The sequence below is a fragment of the Diospyros lotus genome, chromosome 13, assembly GCF_014633365.1.
Source record: "Diospyros lotus cultivar Yz01 chromosome 13, ASM1463336v1, whole genome shotgun sequence".
NCBI classification, from domain to species: domain Eukaryota; kingdom Viridiplantae; phylum Streptophyta; class Magnoliopsida; order Ericales; family Ebenaceae; genus Diospyros; species Diospyros lotus.
The window spans coordinates 32,471,984-32,489,502 of NC_068350.1; the positions used below are offsets into that span (position 1 = coordinate 32,471,984).

General features: G+C 37.8%; 2 protein-coding genes across 3 annotated transcripts in view; both read right to left on the bottom strand.

Annotated features, from left to right (window-relative positions):
- Window positions 1–17,519, bottom strand: part of LOC127788368 (leucine-rich repeat receptor protein kinase HPCA1) — a 54,830-nt gene that overhangs the window by 26,275 nt on the left and 11,036 nt on the right. The window lies entirely within an intron of this gene.
- LOC127788369 (leucine-rich repeat receptor protein kinase HPCA1-like) lies at window positions 15,077–15,974 on the bottom strand. Its single transcript, XM_052316556.1, has one exon. The coding sequence runs from the start codon at window positions 15,641–15,643 to the stop codon at window positions 15,233–15,235; it is 411 nt and encodes a 136-aa protein (XP_052172516.1). The 5' UTR covers window positions 15,644–15,974; the 3' UTR covers window positions 15,077–15,232.

Genomic DNA, 17,519 nt, shown 5'->3' on the forward strand with positions numbered 1-17,519 from the left:
TTCCACAGACGGGTGAATCCTGGACTATTATTAAAAAATCAAAACATTTACTTTAAAAATTTAAATTTTGTTAACAGCTCACTAATAAATTCACCCTTGTACGCAGGGATATATTTGAAAATACTTAGTTGCCTATATAGAGTTTCATCTTTGGTCTCTTAACATCCACAAAAGATTTCTAGAAACTTTGGGCAGTTTGAACTCATTCTCTAGTGAATATTTCTTTGTGGTTTTTGTAAGAATTATTTTGTAATTCCCCATATAATTGATAGAAAATATCTCATAAGATAACCCGTAACAATTATCTAATATTTTGCAAGATAATTGATATAAATATTTTACTAGATATTATGACATTTATTTAATAAAATAATAAAATTAAATATCATATATATTGACATTAATTTGATGAGATAATAAAAGAATTTAATAAGATAATTGATTACTTTAAAATTCTATTTAGTTTAGAAGATGTTGATGACTCCTTAAGAGTCTTGATGAGAGATTACATCAACTATTATAAATAGGGATTTGATCATCTCCGCATCTAACACAGGAAAATAATTATAGTTATATATTTTATGTCAATTATCAAGTTTGGTGTGAAGGGGGAGAAATTAGATTTCGACCATTTTTGTATTTAACTGACAATCATCTTTATGACTTAATTCATGATAGAGCAAGATACATGTTTATTTAATCGCATTAGGTGAATTATATGAGTCCTTTTGATTCATGGGCATAATGAGTAATTATTTTTTATTGTTCACAAAAATAATATTATGATTTACATGTAGTATAACATCGATTTTTAGACACTTGTTTAAAATTATTTAGATGATGTTCTCTTCATGTTTTAGTTTTTAGTTTTGAATTTATTTTTAATTTTGTATTTTTAGTGTCTGTTTTGAGATTTTTAAAAACGAGTTATTTTTATTATTCTGAAAAATTATTTCTTAAAACATAAAACTAGAAAACGTTTTTTTTTAAATTTTGAAAAAAAAATTATTTTATGATATTTTATTTAATAAATTTGATTATTAAATAATAAAATTAACTTTTTTAATATACTATTTTATATTAAATATTATTATATATTATTCTATATTTTTAATTATAATATATATATACTACATTTTTAAAATCTTAAATAAATATATAATTTTATTTTTCTAAATTTAAGAATAGATTTTTATTTTTTTCCTTCTTTTTATTTATTTATTTATTTTTCTATTCTCTCTAGTGCCTGCATCTTCTCCATTGTCTGCAACCATCACTGGCCGGAGATTCATACAATCAGAGCCTATCATTAGAAAGGCCAAGCCAAGGGGGTTAACATACACAAAAATAAACCAAATTTAACAGCTAAATTTTTATAGATTTAGTTTTTAATTTTCAACGAAAACTCAAAAATGTAGTCAGTCGCCACTAGCGACTATGGCTGGTGGTTTCATGACCGTCGGTCGTCGTTTGGATGTTGCTTGGCCGGTTGACACACAAAACCCATCGATTTTTATTGCTATACCATGGCCGTCGTTCGGATGTTGCTCGGCTATCAACATCATCAAGCCATCATTGTAGACTTCATGTGGCTGTCAATGATGAGGATGAAGGAGAAAAAAAGAGTCGTCGACGACGAGCGAGGTTGATGGTAGCTTGAGAAGAAAGGGAAGAAAGAAGAAATGAGAGAGAGAGACGATGGATTTTGTGTGTGAGATAGGGTTGGGGGTGCTATATTATGCGTTTTATTGTTTTTAACTAGTTTTGGCCAAAAACACCTAAATGTTGTTTTGAATTTTTTTTATATTTTTTTTATTTTCAAAAATATGTTTTTAAAAATAATAAAGTAAATGTGTTTTATGTGTATGAAAAAATTAAAAACTCAAAATTAACTGAAGACAATAAAGGGAGCTTAGCCTCAATTTCTGTCTTTGCGTAAAATAATTTGTAGGAATCTCATTGTCGAATCAAGTCTATCGTCGGAAAAGTTGGTGGTGGTTGCCGGCGATGACTGACGACGAAAGGCAGTCATGGGCTTGTGTATCTTCGGTCAGCCATGGAATTACGCTTCGCCGTGATTGACCGGATGAAAGCCAAAAGCTCTGGTCGGGAGACTTGCTGGCGGTTTTGGCCACCGTGAACGACCTTACTCCATCTCACCATCGCAGACTCTGATCTGCCTTGACCTGTATCGTCTCCTCCGATCGCTGCCGCTGTGGGTCTTCTTCTTCACCGAGGTCACGCCACCGGCGACCATGAGTTTTCTGGGTTTCGTGGCCGTAGCTGACTGACAGCCGTCGTCCTCATTGCGCTCGACGCCGGCGGCCATGGCTTAATGTTTACGCCATGGCCGAGGCCGTGTCGCCGGTGGCTGTGTGGCTCTATGACCGTCGCTGTAAGCTTCCGCCATCACTGATTGCCGGTCTCCTTTCCATCGCATCTTCATCAGCTACGACTTCTCTTCTTCGATGGCCTTCGTCATGACTGTTTTGGAAGATCCGTCGTGGCTACTTGTCTTCCACCTTCGCCGGCCGTGGGTCTTCGTGTTAGAGAAATCAAATGATCTAACGTGCTTAAAAATATGTACTCAAGGCAGGCATTTGCTCATTTCAGTTTTAACTGTAAGAATTACCAAATGGTTTGCTCATTTCTATTGCTTTTCAGCACATTTCTTTGGCCGAATAGCATATGCTCCTCTCCCAACAAGCGCCAGGACCAAAAGGGTACATCCAATTGCTATCCCAATAATTGTGCTTGAGCTGATGGGACTTCCCTTATGATCTGTTGAGGATAGAATGTGTACATCAATCAGAAACCAACTAGATCTTTCCTTAATGATCAGTTAAGAAAAAGGGCAACTTTTGCTACCTGGAAAAATGTAAGGAGAGGCTATAAAAAATTAAGGTCCAAACTCGTGAGGAGGCTTATAAGTTTGATTACTTAAAGCAAAGCCCAGCCTCAGAATCTCTGACCTATTAAAATATTGTCCTGTGGATGGAAAGAGCTGCAGGTGCACCTGAAGATAGTCATCAGTATCAAAGAAGGGGTTCTGTAAAGAAACTGAACCAGGAGTAAGGCCCAATTTCACCCACAGGCTCATTTCGAAAGAATGAAAGAGAGTAGCATTCGACAAGTCCCTGAAGGAGGGTCCTCTAAAACGCATTGTCCCTTCATATGGAAAAGCACAGTCACAGCTCTGAGGGTTGAGTGACTGGCCAGGCGAACATAATTTGCCACCACAGTTGGCCAGGCCGGTAGAATAAGGTCTTGAGGGTGGCGGTTGAAACTGACAGTAATTTGTATTTGCCAGAGCGAACATAATTTGCCACCACAGTTGTCAAGTCCAGCATTAAATTTTAAGTCCTAACTAGAGCGAAAGGTACAGAAAAGTCCACGGGAGGGAAAAGGTGGAAGAATGGAGTTTGGTATTTCATTAGGACCGTTACTGAAAATATGTACAAATTCATTGATCCAATCGAAGTTTACTCAATGATGAAGTCCGGACTTCTTTGCTTGGACTTCATCATGAACTCCAATCGAGCTTAATTCGTGAATTAAGTCGGATCGAACTTAATTTATAAAGCCTGATCGGGCTTAATTCATAAAGCATAACTAGGCTTCATGTAGAGGCAGCATCGATGAGGTGACGAGATAGTGCAGCGGTGGTCGACGAGAGACGTTACGACGAGGTGAGAACAGGATGCATCGACGGTTGGCGAGGCGCGTCGTGAGGCGACGCAGGGTGAGATGAAGGCAATGAGGCACGTTGAAAGGTAACGTGAAGACGACGAGGCGGGCCGACGATGAGGTGAGGTGGAGCTTGCTGGAGACAACCATGGTTGAGAAGAGAGGAGACAATCAAGGATAGTGGTGGTGAATCTGTAAATTAGGTGATGACATTTTTTTGATTTAACACTTTTGATCATTCTCTTGATAACTCACTTATTTGTACAAGTAGCATTTTCCTTTTTCATTAACTAGTGGGGCCCCTACCCTATCCTTCCCACTCAATCAACGTAATAAACTCAACGCCCCCAAGTGGCATAGCCCAGTGTTGACCGCGAGGATGGAAAAACGTTTTTAGTCTTTATATTTTTGATGTGTCAGTGTTTAAACTTTAGCTACTATAATTTCTTAATTTACATTTTTTGTTAGAATTGTTGGTCAAGACAGGAGCGTCTGCGATGGAGCGTCATAAAAAAAAAAAAAAAATAAACTCAACCTATAAAAAAATAAATTTAAGTTATTTTTACTAAATTAGCGTTTGTTAAAATAAGTAAAATAAGGTTATATTAAAAAAAATATTAGAATGCTTTTCGAATTAATATATGAAATGATTAAGATAAGATTGAAAAATATTCAAAAAATTTTATCAAGTTGTTTGTTAAAATTTTTAAAATTCATTGGAGAGTATATGCATTATTTTTTTTATTTGTAAAATTCAAAATATGCTTATCTAGAAGGAAAAAGTGATAAATATATATGAAAAATGCCAGATAAAAAATCACATGACTTCTTATCTTTTTTGGTTTATATCTTGGTTAACAAATATTATTTAAATTTTTTGGAATGTATTGAAAGACATATGCGTTATTTTTTTTTATTTATAAGATTCAAGATATGCTTATTTGGAAGATAAGAAAGATAAGTATATCTGAAAAATGTCATATAAAAGTCACATGACTTCTTTTTCAAGTACTGCTAGATAAGTTTAACGAACACATTGAAAATGATAAAAGTTTGAAATACTTTCTATACTTTTATTTTTTAATTTATATCTTAATTAACCAACACTACCTATGTTAATACCCTAATTATAGGACAAATCAAAACCATTATTTTACTGACAGTTTACAAGTTTAAGCGTCTATTTGATTTTGCAATGTGTAATGTGAAATGTTAATTGTGTAATAAAAAACATTTTTTTATATTATTTTGTTTCGTTATTCAATGAGCTCTTTGGGTTTATAATTTTATAATAATATTATTTAGTACCATAATTAATTTATTATAAAATATTTGTCTAAAATGCTTATTCGATATGGATTTAAACATTAATAATTAAGATTCTACATCTTAATTTCATTGTTAATTAATATAATATTACTCTCTTAGGGCTTGTTTGTTATCGGTGCATCGTAGTTATTGTGTCATGTTTTTTGAGCCGTGGTGTGAAAATAATAATGTTAATAAAAGTAGCATTTTTGTGTTGTGTTTTTTGAGTCGTGCTGTAAAAATAATATTAATAAAAGTAGTGTTTGGTATCTAAGCATTACTTTTTGACCAAAATACAGGAAAAGTGTTTGATTAACATTTTCTTGCTATACCATAAATATACAAATTATAGCAGTAAGCATTACTTTTTGACCCAAAAAAAACAAATAAACAAGGATTATACTTCAAAAGCACAATAATACTAAATAAACCCTTAATGTAAATTTAATACTAGGCATGATAAGAAATAATATATTTGAAATTAGGGTGCTTATTATACTACATTTCTTTTGTATCACAAAAATCGAGGGATCTTCGATACATAGATAGTCTTTGACCCCAAACTATCACACTTTTCTTATAAATTGCGGTCCATCCACTTAGGCTTTAGGCTAACGGATAGGATGGATAAGTTCGGGGTTGAAACCTACCCTGACCTCTCGAATAAAAATAGATAATGCGTTGCCTGCACAGATCCAAACTTAAACCCACAACCTTGTGATATCCAAACTCTCTAATGTGTGTGGAGGACTATTTGCTCTAGGGGTGTACATGGTTCAGTCTGGCCGGTTTTTGGCCAATTTATTGCGCTGAATCGCACATACGATTTTCACATGTAATCAAACCGACCGGTTTGATTTGGCATGAAAAAATCGCACCAAACCGCATCACGTAACGCGATGCGATTTGGTGCGGTTTTCACGGTTTGCAACAACCCCAATCGACATACAAATAAATCCAAATCCAAATATCTTAATCAGACAATGTCCACCAAAGATCTCAAGCTTCCGCACCAAACCAAAACCATCTTAATAACAAAACATTCAGGACTGGAAGTGCAAATGGAAGAGATACCTTATCAGAAATGGAGTTGGTATCGTTGGATCTGCTGATCTAGGATGAGGGGGAAAACAGATTTGAGTCGTCCATGGACTGGTGCAATTGACGACGAGGGATGGGTCGTCGCAAGTCTTCATCACTCGTGCGTGGACTGGTGCAACCAGCAGCTGGGGTCGTCGCTCGCTTGTGTGTGGACTGGTGCGGCCAGCAACGGGGGTCGTCGCTCGCTTGTGTGTGGACTGGTGCGGCCAGCAGCGGGGGTCGTCGCTCGCTTGTGTGTGGACTGGTGCGGCCAGCAGCGGGGGTCGTCGCAAGTCTTCATCGCTCGTGCCTTGTGGTCTGGTGTGGCGGCTGACGGGGGATGGGTCAGGTGGTTTGGTGTGGCAGCCAACGGACGATGGGTGGGTGCAAGACTGGTGCGGCAGCCGGTGAGGATGGGTGCGTGTGAAGCTTTGAGAGACGAAGAGGGTGAGATGAGAGAAATGCTGAAATGATTTAAGGTTTCCCCCACCCCTTTTATATTTTACATTTTATTTTTTATATTTTTAATTATTATAATATATATTGGGCGGTTCGGTTTGAAACCGAACCACGAAACCCCCAAATCGCAAACCATGCGGTTTGGGGGTTTCTCAAATCGTGTTGGATCGCCACTCTAAAAAAATCGCACGGTCTGGTTTGGTGCGGCCGATTTTTTTGAACACCCCTAATTTGCTCCGTCTCAAATGATTTTGTACTACGTTATTCCACATGTATGTTGGCTAGCTTGCATTTTTTGTTTTTTATTTTTTAAGCTAGCCAAAACCCCTAACCAAATAAACTGTTAGAATTACGGTTACATTAGGATAAGTTTCCTAATGATAAGATAATTGTTATGAATTTGAATTTTAACAATATAATGGGATAAGTAATTGAAATTTGAATTAGATTCAAATTCCTATAAAGCTATGTCTATCTGTATCTTTGTGATACCTATAAATAGACATAGAGTCTAATAGAAAAATAACGACAATTAGAATCAGTTTTTAATCACTCATATATTGTGTTCGACATCACCATTCGAGCCTTGGGCGGACAAGGGGTGGACGGATAAGAAAACTTTTATAGTTTTCTTCTACATTTGTTAGGCAAATCAGATTTAAGTATTTCGCTGCGATTCTGGTATTTTACATACCGCTTTGCTATTTATTCAAAATTCCTACAATGGTATCAGAGCCATTATTTATTTGTCTACACCGTTATGATGTTGACCAATTGTATTTGCGAGTTATTTGTAACTTGTGATATTTTTATGCTTGAAATTATTTTCTGCGTGAAATAATTTGGTCTCTCTGTTTGCTTCGATTCAGTCACGTTTGTTTGTAACTCAAGATTATTTTTTGCGAAATTTTTTTTTGTCCATTGCGTTCCAATACAGACGTGATTGGTAGCCATGTTCGTCATGGCCGCTGGGCTTAAAGCACCTTGGTTAACCTCACGATGGCTGAGGCATCGTCGGAGGCAGTCGTGTTCGTCACGACCGATGGCTGAGGCCAATCCCAGCGATCGCGTAAGTCATGACCAGTGGGAGAACTGTGCAGGCGAAGGCTGAAATCGGCCATGGCCGATTTCTGGTGAGTCTTGGCTCGCTGCTGTGAATGCTCCGCCATGGTTGATGCCTTTGTCTTTTGTTCTCCGTCTTGGTTTTGACGTGGGTCGTTGAACGGCTGCCTCCATAGCCGCTATTAATGGAAGGAAAACGACGGCCATGGATTGATTTGTTCACTATGGTCGCGGCTCCTTTTGTCTTCGAGTATGGCCGATGACTGACTGTGGTTATTGCGAGCCATCGTCGGACTTCGCGGCCGACGACATCGAATGGAGAAGAAGAGGGAAGAGCGGCCTGCGGTGGAGGAAGAAGAAAGTGGCGGCGCCGGTTCAAGGGTGCCCAGCAAACCCTATGTGCAGGGAAGAAGATAACCCACTTGACCTATTATGTGTTGGGTCAAATCCGAATTGGGTGAGACTCGATCCATAGGCAGATCTGTGAGTGGATTTGAAGCTGGCCAATTGATTTGTTCAATTGGGCTTGGGCCATTTGTTTTAATTAAATTAGGTCTGCTTTTTAATTTAATATTAGTTGGGCTTAATTTTGTTTTGGCCATGTTGTTGGGTTTTTTATTTAATTATTTGGATTATACTTTTGGGCCATTAATTAATTAGTTTAATTTTGTGCCTAAAATTATAAATTAAATAATATATCCATTTTGAGATTAAAAAAAAATTAGAATTATTTTTGGGATATTTAATTATGGAATATTATTTTTTGTAATTAATAAAATTGTTTTCATGACTTTTATTATGTGTTTTAATATTGTCATGATAATTGTTTGGTTTATTCTTTTAGACATAAATTAATAAGTTTAATTTTGAGTCTAAAATTATAAATAGATGTGATGTGGCATTTTTTGCTAACTTAATTAATTATCTATTGTTTGCAAATATTTTATTTTATTTGCTTATTGATAATTAATTTCGGTTTAGTACCAATCTTGGGCCTTGTGTGGGTCCTAAAATATTGTTGGATATTGTGGATTAGTTCCACATAAACAATTAAATCACAATGTTTTAGTTGTGCATCAAGGGTAATGACTTTGAAGCTTGGCGATCTATTGATCTCGAAGTGCTAGCTAAATGTTTGATTTAATTGTTTGCTTTGAACATGTGCATTGAATGTCTTTTATTGTCCCTGATTCAGTGATCAATGGCCACCAGTTCAGTTGCTGAAAACATGACTATGATAGATAAGTTGGATGGGTCCAACTACTCCACATGGGAGAAGCAGATTCAGTATCTACTTCAGATGGAGAAAGTATGAGACGTTTTGGAGACTTCACATCCCGTGCCGCAAGGGGAAAATGTTTCCTCGGCGACACAGCGAGCCTATGACAAATAGCGACTGTTATGCCCGTCTTGGGATGCTTGTTAGCATGCGGGTCGATCTCATGGGCCAGTTTGAGTCTTGCCTACCATGGAAATGTGGCAAAAGTTGAAGATCACTTTTAGTCAGATATCTGCAACAAAGCTTTGTGCTTTACAATTAAAATTTCAACAGTATGTCAAAGACCTGAGGCACAGCATGGCTGAGCATTTGAGAGTGATGGGTTCACTTATCAGAGATCTTCAGAGTGCAGGAGTAGCGCTTATTGATGAGCAGCAACTCCTAGGGGTGATCAAATCCTTGCCTGACCCTGAGTGGTCTCAGATGAAGCTCCTTATGACACACAGTGAAAATATCAAAACTTTTGATGATATTTCACGTCACTTGGAGCTTGAGGTGGAGCATGTTAAAGCAAACAGTGCGGCAGCTTTTGTAGCCAAGGTCGACAGACGTGAGGGCTTCGAGCCCAAATGCAAGAGACAAGGATCGAAGGCGTCAGGGCCTACACCTAATATTGGCAAGAGCAAGAAGGCCAAAAGAGGGACACGTGGAAAGAAAGATTTGTCTAAATTGAAATGTTATAATTGTAAGAAGAAGGGTCATTTCGCTCGGGATTGTTCAGAGCCGAAGAAGGTATATTTCTCTTCTTATTCCCATTTGATTCATGTTTTCTTGCATGCATTAGTTGCATACTCACGTCCTGAGTGGATTGTGGATACAAGAGCAACACGACACATAAGTGTTGAGAAAGAAGGGTTTGTGGATTACCACCGGGTGCCAGCGGGAACTCAGTACGTCACGCTTGGGAATGGCACACAAGAAGAAGTTCTTGGGGTTGGTTCGTTCCAACTCAAGATGAAGAATGACAAGATTCTACTCCTGAAGGACGTTATGTATACTCTTGGAGTCTGGTGTAATCTATTATCGGTAGCATGTTTATTAGGACAAGGTTATTCTTTTCTTTTCTATGATACTAGCGTGAACATCTATTTTGATGATACATTCTTTGGTGGTGGTTTCTTAGTAGATGATTTTTTCAAACTTAATTTGGATTATGTTTATGATAACCATTCTATTGCTTTAGTTTCTTCTTTTTCTTCTATCGTAAATGTTGATTATGATTTATGGCACAAAAGACTTGGCCATGTGGGCCAAGAAAGGATGGCAAGGTTGGCGAGAGAAGGTCTATTGGGATCTTTCAGTAAAGTGAGACTTACTGTGTGTGAGCCTTGCTTTGCCGGTAAGGCCAAGAGGAAACCTTTTGGTAAGGCTTCCTGTGCATCTTGTCCTTTGGAGTTAGTTCACTCCGACATATGCGGTCCTATGAATGTGAGGGTATGTCACGGTGCATCATACTTTATTACCTTCATAGACGATTATTCACGTTTCGGTTATGTGTATCTGATTTCTCACAAGTCAGAAGCTTTAGACGTTTTGTGCATGAGGTTGAAAATCAGATGGATAAGAGCTTAAAAACTCTTCAAACCAATAGAGGTCGTGAATATCTTTCTGATCAGTTTAGAAGTCTATGTGAGGAAAAAGGTATAGTTTGACACCTAACAATTCCTGGCACTCCGTAACAAAATGGTGTTGCAGAACGCCGGAATAGGACTTTGTTGGAAATGGTTAGATCGATGTTGGCGCAGGCGAATCTCCTGATTAGTTTCTGGGGAGATGCGTTGTTAACTGTAGCCTACATTCTTAACCGTGTTCCAAGCAAGTCTGTGCCTTTTACCCCTTATGAGTTATGGACCGGTAGAAATCCAAACTTGGATCACTTGCGGTCTTGGGGATCAGCTAGATATGTTCATAGCTTGTCCCACAAGTATGGAAAACTTGGACCAAGAGCCAGCAAGAAGGTGCTCATTCAGTATCCTGCGAGTTCAAAAGGATAGATCATGTATGGTGAACATCCTAGTGGGGGTTTGACTGAGATAGAATCTCGGGATGTAGAGTTTCTTGAGGATGAGTTCCCAAGAATTGGTGAGGTTGATAAGGACTCCCAATTGTATGAGTTACAAGAGGAAATGCCTTTTGTCAATGGGAGAATTCCTACAATTAGTGGGAGTGAACCCATAGACAGTACTTCGGAGACTCAAGTAATTCGACGCAGCTAGCGTGGGCTTATCCCTCGTCGTCATTTCGATGATATTGAGGGAAGGGTACTTTTATGTGCCATGTCGGATGATAGTGAGCCGACTTCTTATGAAGAAGTCTTAACCTCCCCAAACCGAGATCAATGATTGATCGCTATGAAGGAGGAAATGGACTCGATGGATAAGAACAAGGTGTGAGAACATGTTGATCTTCCACCAAATAGAAAGGAGATTGGTAACAAGTGGGTCTTGAAAATCAAATGCCGATCTGATGGATCGATTGACAAGTATAAAGCCCGACTGGTCGCGAAGGGCTACACCCAAATGGAGGGTGTAGATTTCTTAGAGACATTTTTTCCAGTGATGAGATTTGACTCTATCTGCGTGATTCTAGCCATCGTCGCTCATTTAGATCTTGAGCTACACCAGATGGATGTCAAGACAACATTTCTCAATGAAGAACTAGACGAGGAGATATATATGGATCAATCCATTAGTTTTGTTACTGAAGGGCAAGAGGGCAAAGTGTGCCGTCTCAAACGATCCATATATGGTCTCAAGCAGTCGTCTAAACAATGGTATCTACGGTTTCATGAAGCCTTCACCTCTATTGGTTTGACCATGATGGAGAAAGACCATTGTGTGTATATCCAACGGACAAAAGATGGGTTCTTGATTTTGTCCTTATATGTAGATGATATCTTATTGGTTGGAAACAACTTGGAGATGATCAACACCATTAAGGAATGGCTATCCTCTGTCTTTAAGATAAAGGATTTAGGGGAAGCGAGTTATATCCTCGGAGTTAAGATCTCGAGGGATCGCTCAAGGAGGCTTTTGAGTTTGTCTTAAGAAACTTACCTTCGTAGGATCCTTAAACGGTTTAATATGGATAGCTCAAAGCCTGTTGATACTCCAGTTGATAAGGGTTACACCTTGAGTACTAGTCAGTGCCCTAAAACAGAGGAAGAAAGGAAACTAATAGAAAAGAAACCATACGCTAGTGCTGTTGGGAGTCTCATGTATCTTATGAAGTGTACTCGTCTTGATATCTGTTTCGCCGTTGGGCTAGTAAGCAGATACCAAAGTAATCTTGGTGAGATACATTGGAGAGTTGTCAAGAGAATCATGAGGTTTCTACGTGGTACTTATGATTATACTTTAGCTTTCCAAGGTGGAGATATGAAAGTACATGGTTACACTGATGTTGATTTTGGCGGAGATAAAGATGATAGTGTCTCCACATCAGCATATGTTTTCACTCTTGATGGAGGTTCTATTTCTTGGCGAAGCAAGAAGCAAGATTGTGTTGCTCAGTCGACCATGGAAGTAGAGTATGTGGCTAGCTCAGAAGCTGGAAGACATGCATCTTGGCTTAGTGCTTTCCTTCAAGAGCTCGGGGTAATAGCTCAAGCTGACGAACCTGTCGAAGTTCGGATCGATAACACGGCTGCGATGCAGTTCGCACATGATCCCAAATTCCATGATAGAGGAAAGCACATAAGAAGACAATATCACTACATTAGAGGATTGATCAGGGACAAAGAAGTGATTTTAACTTATATTCCTAGCGCTAAAATGTTGGCTGACCCATTGACAAAGCCACTTAGTAGGAACGTATTTGAATCCCATGTGAGGCGTATGGGATTACGTAGAATTTGAGTTTTACATTTGATCACTGTTTACGACATTCATATTGATTTATATTGATGGATATTTGTTATCTTCTTTTTGTTTTCATTATATGACATTGTGTTGTTGATAAGGAAAACATGGAAATAATTGCACATGTTCGTGAATGTCACCAGGCTTGGATCGGTCCTCTCACGCGAACGATCACCCTGACACTTGTGTGGTGTGCAGGATGAGACAACTTACTCTTGGACTTATGTGGTCAGTGTAAGTGCCTTGATACATGAGGGGTATCCAAGGTTGTCATTGTCGCCTTAGTACGACTAAGATGAGACTTATTTGAAGAAGTCGAATATGAATATATTATGAATTCCATATTAAGTCTAAAAATAGCAGGATGTGAGTACTCATAAGTTGAGTGACTCAGGCTAGTGCCTATGTGGTGATTGGGCCGATATTTGTACGGTGTTTTAAGTGTGACATCCCTGATTAGTGGGAGCTCCACCGTAGCATGCACATCATACAGCATGCGCTTGTACGACCGCTATAGGGAAGTGACAAGATTGTTCTCTCTCTGTCACTGCGTGGGACCCTATTCACATATGCCTTCTGACCTAAAATTGTTTCATGAAGTTGAGGTTCAATTACACTACTTTAGCATGTTATCCAATTGGTCAGCAAGAAAGCAGCTAGGCGGGCCATGTCTGGGCAATTGGTTGAACCAAGAGATGGATTGTTTCGAATTTTGGGAAAGATAATTTATACCACATCATGTAAATTTTGCAACTTATAATCCAGAGGATCATCTGTGTGATGATTATGAGTGTAAGAACTTCGATTGATGATCAAATGTAGTTCAGAGTTACTCTTGAGAGATTTGAAGCATTTGATAGATGTGTTATTTATTATCTAAGGCATAGATGGTATTGCCCTTGTTTATTTCTTTTTGCAACAGTACTATGTTGGCATTGGTGATTGTTTGATATAGTACTTTTATCATTGTCATCAAAGTCGCACCCTTTGACGTCCTGTATGAGAAGATGAGTTGAGTATTATCCCATGTATCCGAGTGAGAGATTGTTAGAATTATGGTTACATTGGGATAAGTTTCCTAATGATAAGACAATTATTATGAATTTGAATCAAATTCAAATTCATTAACATTTGAATTTTAACAATATAATGGGATAAGAAATTGGAATTTGAATTAGATTCTAAGTTCCTATAAAGCTAGTCTATCTGTATCTTTGTGATATCTATAAATAGACATAGAGTCTAATGGAAAAATAACGACAATCAGAATCAATTTCTAATCGCTCATATACTGTCTTCGGCATCACCATTCGAGTCTTGGACGGATAAGGGGTGAACGGATGAGAAAGTTTTTATAGTTTTTTTTTACGATTGTTAGGCAAATCAAATTTGAGTATTCCACTGTGATTCGGGTATTTTACATACCATTTTACTATTTATTCAAAATTCCTACATAAACAATTGAATTAATGATTAATCTAAACAACGTTTTAGGGGGGAATCATTGCCAATAAACAAACTTGCCTTCTAAAATTGACACAAGATTGCCACCACCAACTTCAGCCCTCCTGATACGTTGGCTTGACTCAGCTTTCCATTATTATTTTTTAATTTTAATTTTAATAAAGTCAAATATATAAATTTTAATTCATTAATTATTTAGATTCCATATTAAAAAAATTAATAATTTTCTCGAAACAGAAGTTAATACAGGAGGAATTCAAACCAAACAATCATTGACAGTTTATCTATTTTTTAAATTATAATAAAAAATTAAAAATACTATAATCATAATCAAATTATCATTGATCATTAAAATTATTTTTTTTAATCTCTAGCCAAAACACATACCAAAAATATTTTTAAATAATTTAGCTAAACATTAAACCGATTTTTATTAAAAAAAAAAACCATTTTTATAAAAATAGAAAAATTCTATTTGCAACCACATTTCTTGTTCTCCACATCCACCTTTTACAATTACATAATTATTTTTCAAAAATACTCTTATACATAGCCATTCCACTTTCGTCGCCCGTCATGGCCAACCATCATCGCCGACGGCCTAAGCTCCTCCTACTGGCAGCCACCATCAGCTCCCACCTCTCATCTAGCATCGCACCCACTTTCCCCCCCCTCTCTCTCTCTTGTTGGCGTCGCTCCCATAGAACCCACTTTCCCCCCTCTCTCTCTCGATGGCGTCGCTCCCACAGAACCCACTCCCCCCCCCCCCTCTTTCTCCCTCTTGTTGGCGTCACTCCCACCAAACCCACTTCCCTCCTCTATCTCTCTTTCTCCTGTAGGTGTTCCTCGCAACCGCCATTATTGCACTAGAACCTTGGGTTTCGGTCCATTCAGACGCTCCCAAACCCTAGGGTTCAGGGGCTTTGGAAGCATCCCGAACTCAGGGACTTAGGGAAACTGACGCTCTCGAACCTTGGGGTTCGGGTACGATAATGGCGGCTGCGAGGCAAGGGATGATTTCAGAGGCATCCTTTCAAGGCAAGGGATCGTTGTAAGGGTGTCTAGGAGCGCCTTTCGTAGAGTTAAAGTCTGTGGCAGATGAGGATGCAGATGTTGAGTTTGTATTTAAACCATCATTCTGCAGGATGATTTCGAGTGACTTCACCACTTCACTCATCGTTGGGCGGTCTGAAGCTGATTCTTCCACACACTGCATGGCCAAATCCACAAACCTGATGAAACCTGTAAGGTTTCCCATGTTTCTAATGGCTGGATCCACCAACTCCTTCAATCCATAATGCTCGTGGTCATTCTTTTTGATTGCCATTCTCACCTCCCGAACAATGTATTTTCCCTTCTCGATTGGTTGCTTTGCGGATACTAGTTCTAGCATCACCACACCAAAGCTGTATACATCACTCTTGTCGGTCAATTGTTGTGTCATGTAATATTCAGGATCTAGGTAACCCTGTAATCAACAACAGGGTTAAAGTATTCGTTCACAAAGCATCTTTGACAAAAAAAGATTAAGGTAATTTAGTTAGAAGAGTTGGCTAGAAAACCTGCAAGGCTAATAACAGAAGCCACTGGAAATGGACAACGGAATAAAATGAACAAGAAAAAGATAACTAAAATCTATAAATAAAGTCTGTGACCAGCTGCCACTCTTGACAAAAGTTAAAAATGTTCATTGAAATAGATCTAGATGGAAGGAAACTTGTGAGTATTGGCATTCCCAATTTAACATGGATATAAATGGGCACTTTTATTATGCAACAAGGATACGTATTGGCATTTCAGGTATAAGCTCCGGGCTAGAGCCCTTGCTACTCTGCTATGCTATGTAATTATTATAACAAATACCTGAATCACAAAGAAGGTTTTGTATTCAATATGTTAATCCTCATATCAGTCACTGATGATCTTTAAAAGAAAACTGATCGCCTACCCCAAATTGCAACAATGAAAATATTAATAATATCTTATAAACCATTGTGGAATGAGAGCAAGTCTTCGTAGCAATTGTAAGGTTATTCTTTGCGACTGAAGAGTTTGAGATGTGGAAATAGGCTATTTGCAAAGGTAAAGATGCATGCAAAAATGAAATGACCCTTTCCTAATCCTCACAACATGGGAGCCTCATGCATTGGGGATGACCTTTTTTATCTTCTAAAAAACTATGAAATGTCAATGTAGGCAGTTATTGTGGGAAGGTTTTCAATGATAATTATAAAGAAGCTGTCCAAATCCCTTCTCTTCAACCATAACTGTCATCAGAATTCGAACTGACAGGATCCTGTTTTGGCCCTTCCTCAGTTCCTCTATAGCTACATCTAGTTGGGGATCAAAATGTCAACACAACACAATGTCTTAGTATTAACTAATACGTGCCATATAAATTATTCAACATCTTGTAACATAGTAAAAAGTCACTTCCAAATTTCCCATTTTCAAAAAGGTTGGTTCATTACCCAAAAAAAAAAAGGGTTAACATCACAAGTTCTTGTGAAAAAACTAGAGGGTTTACTACTCACAAGTTTACCTATTTAGACTGGGGCACACCTAACATTTGATAATTACTCTCTCTCTCTCTCTCTCCAGAAAAAGGACATTATGTGAGGAATATACAGTCAGTAAGAGATTTGGACCTTCAAATTTATTATCAAATCAAATAACATATTTAAAGAAAGAAAGTCTTAGGCTTACTAAAAAAAAATTCCTCCTATTGCTAACATATCGATTTTAAGGAAACAGGACATGCAGGGATTATACAGCTGTCAGCAGCAACTGATGTTATAGGACACATGGGCTTATATACTTGTCCAATTAAGGTAGCCATGTGCACAAACAAACTGGAGATGGTGCATGCCGATGAAGGAGAAAAATGTCTTCTGAGGCTAAGCAAGTGATGTAAGAGCAATAGTGAAATTCCTAAGCTTGACTTGCTGGAACAGAGTCAATTAGTTAATTAACGAAGATAAGCCTTAAGCAGCTCACCCATTGTAAATTTCCAAAAAAACAATTTTTTGATCCTTCCTATTCAAAGCATGATAGTGTAAAAGGAATCCAAGATAGTTCTCATTGTAATTTTGTTAACTAGGTCATGGTTTTGCTTGTAAAATATGTGAGTATAGTTAGTTAGGCATCGTAAAATAGACCACCTAAAATTGAGAAATTTTTTATGGTTGCCATTCTTACCAATGTGCCTTTAACTTGAGTTGAAACATGCCCTTTTCCACTGTCTGAAACTAGCTTGGATAATCCAAAATCCGCAACTTTTGCTGTTAGATTTTCATCCAACAAAATATTGGAGGACTTGA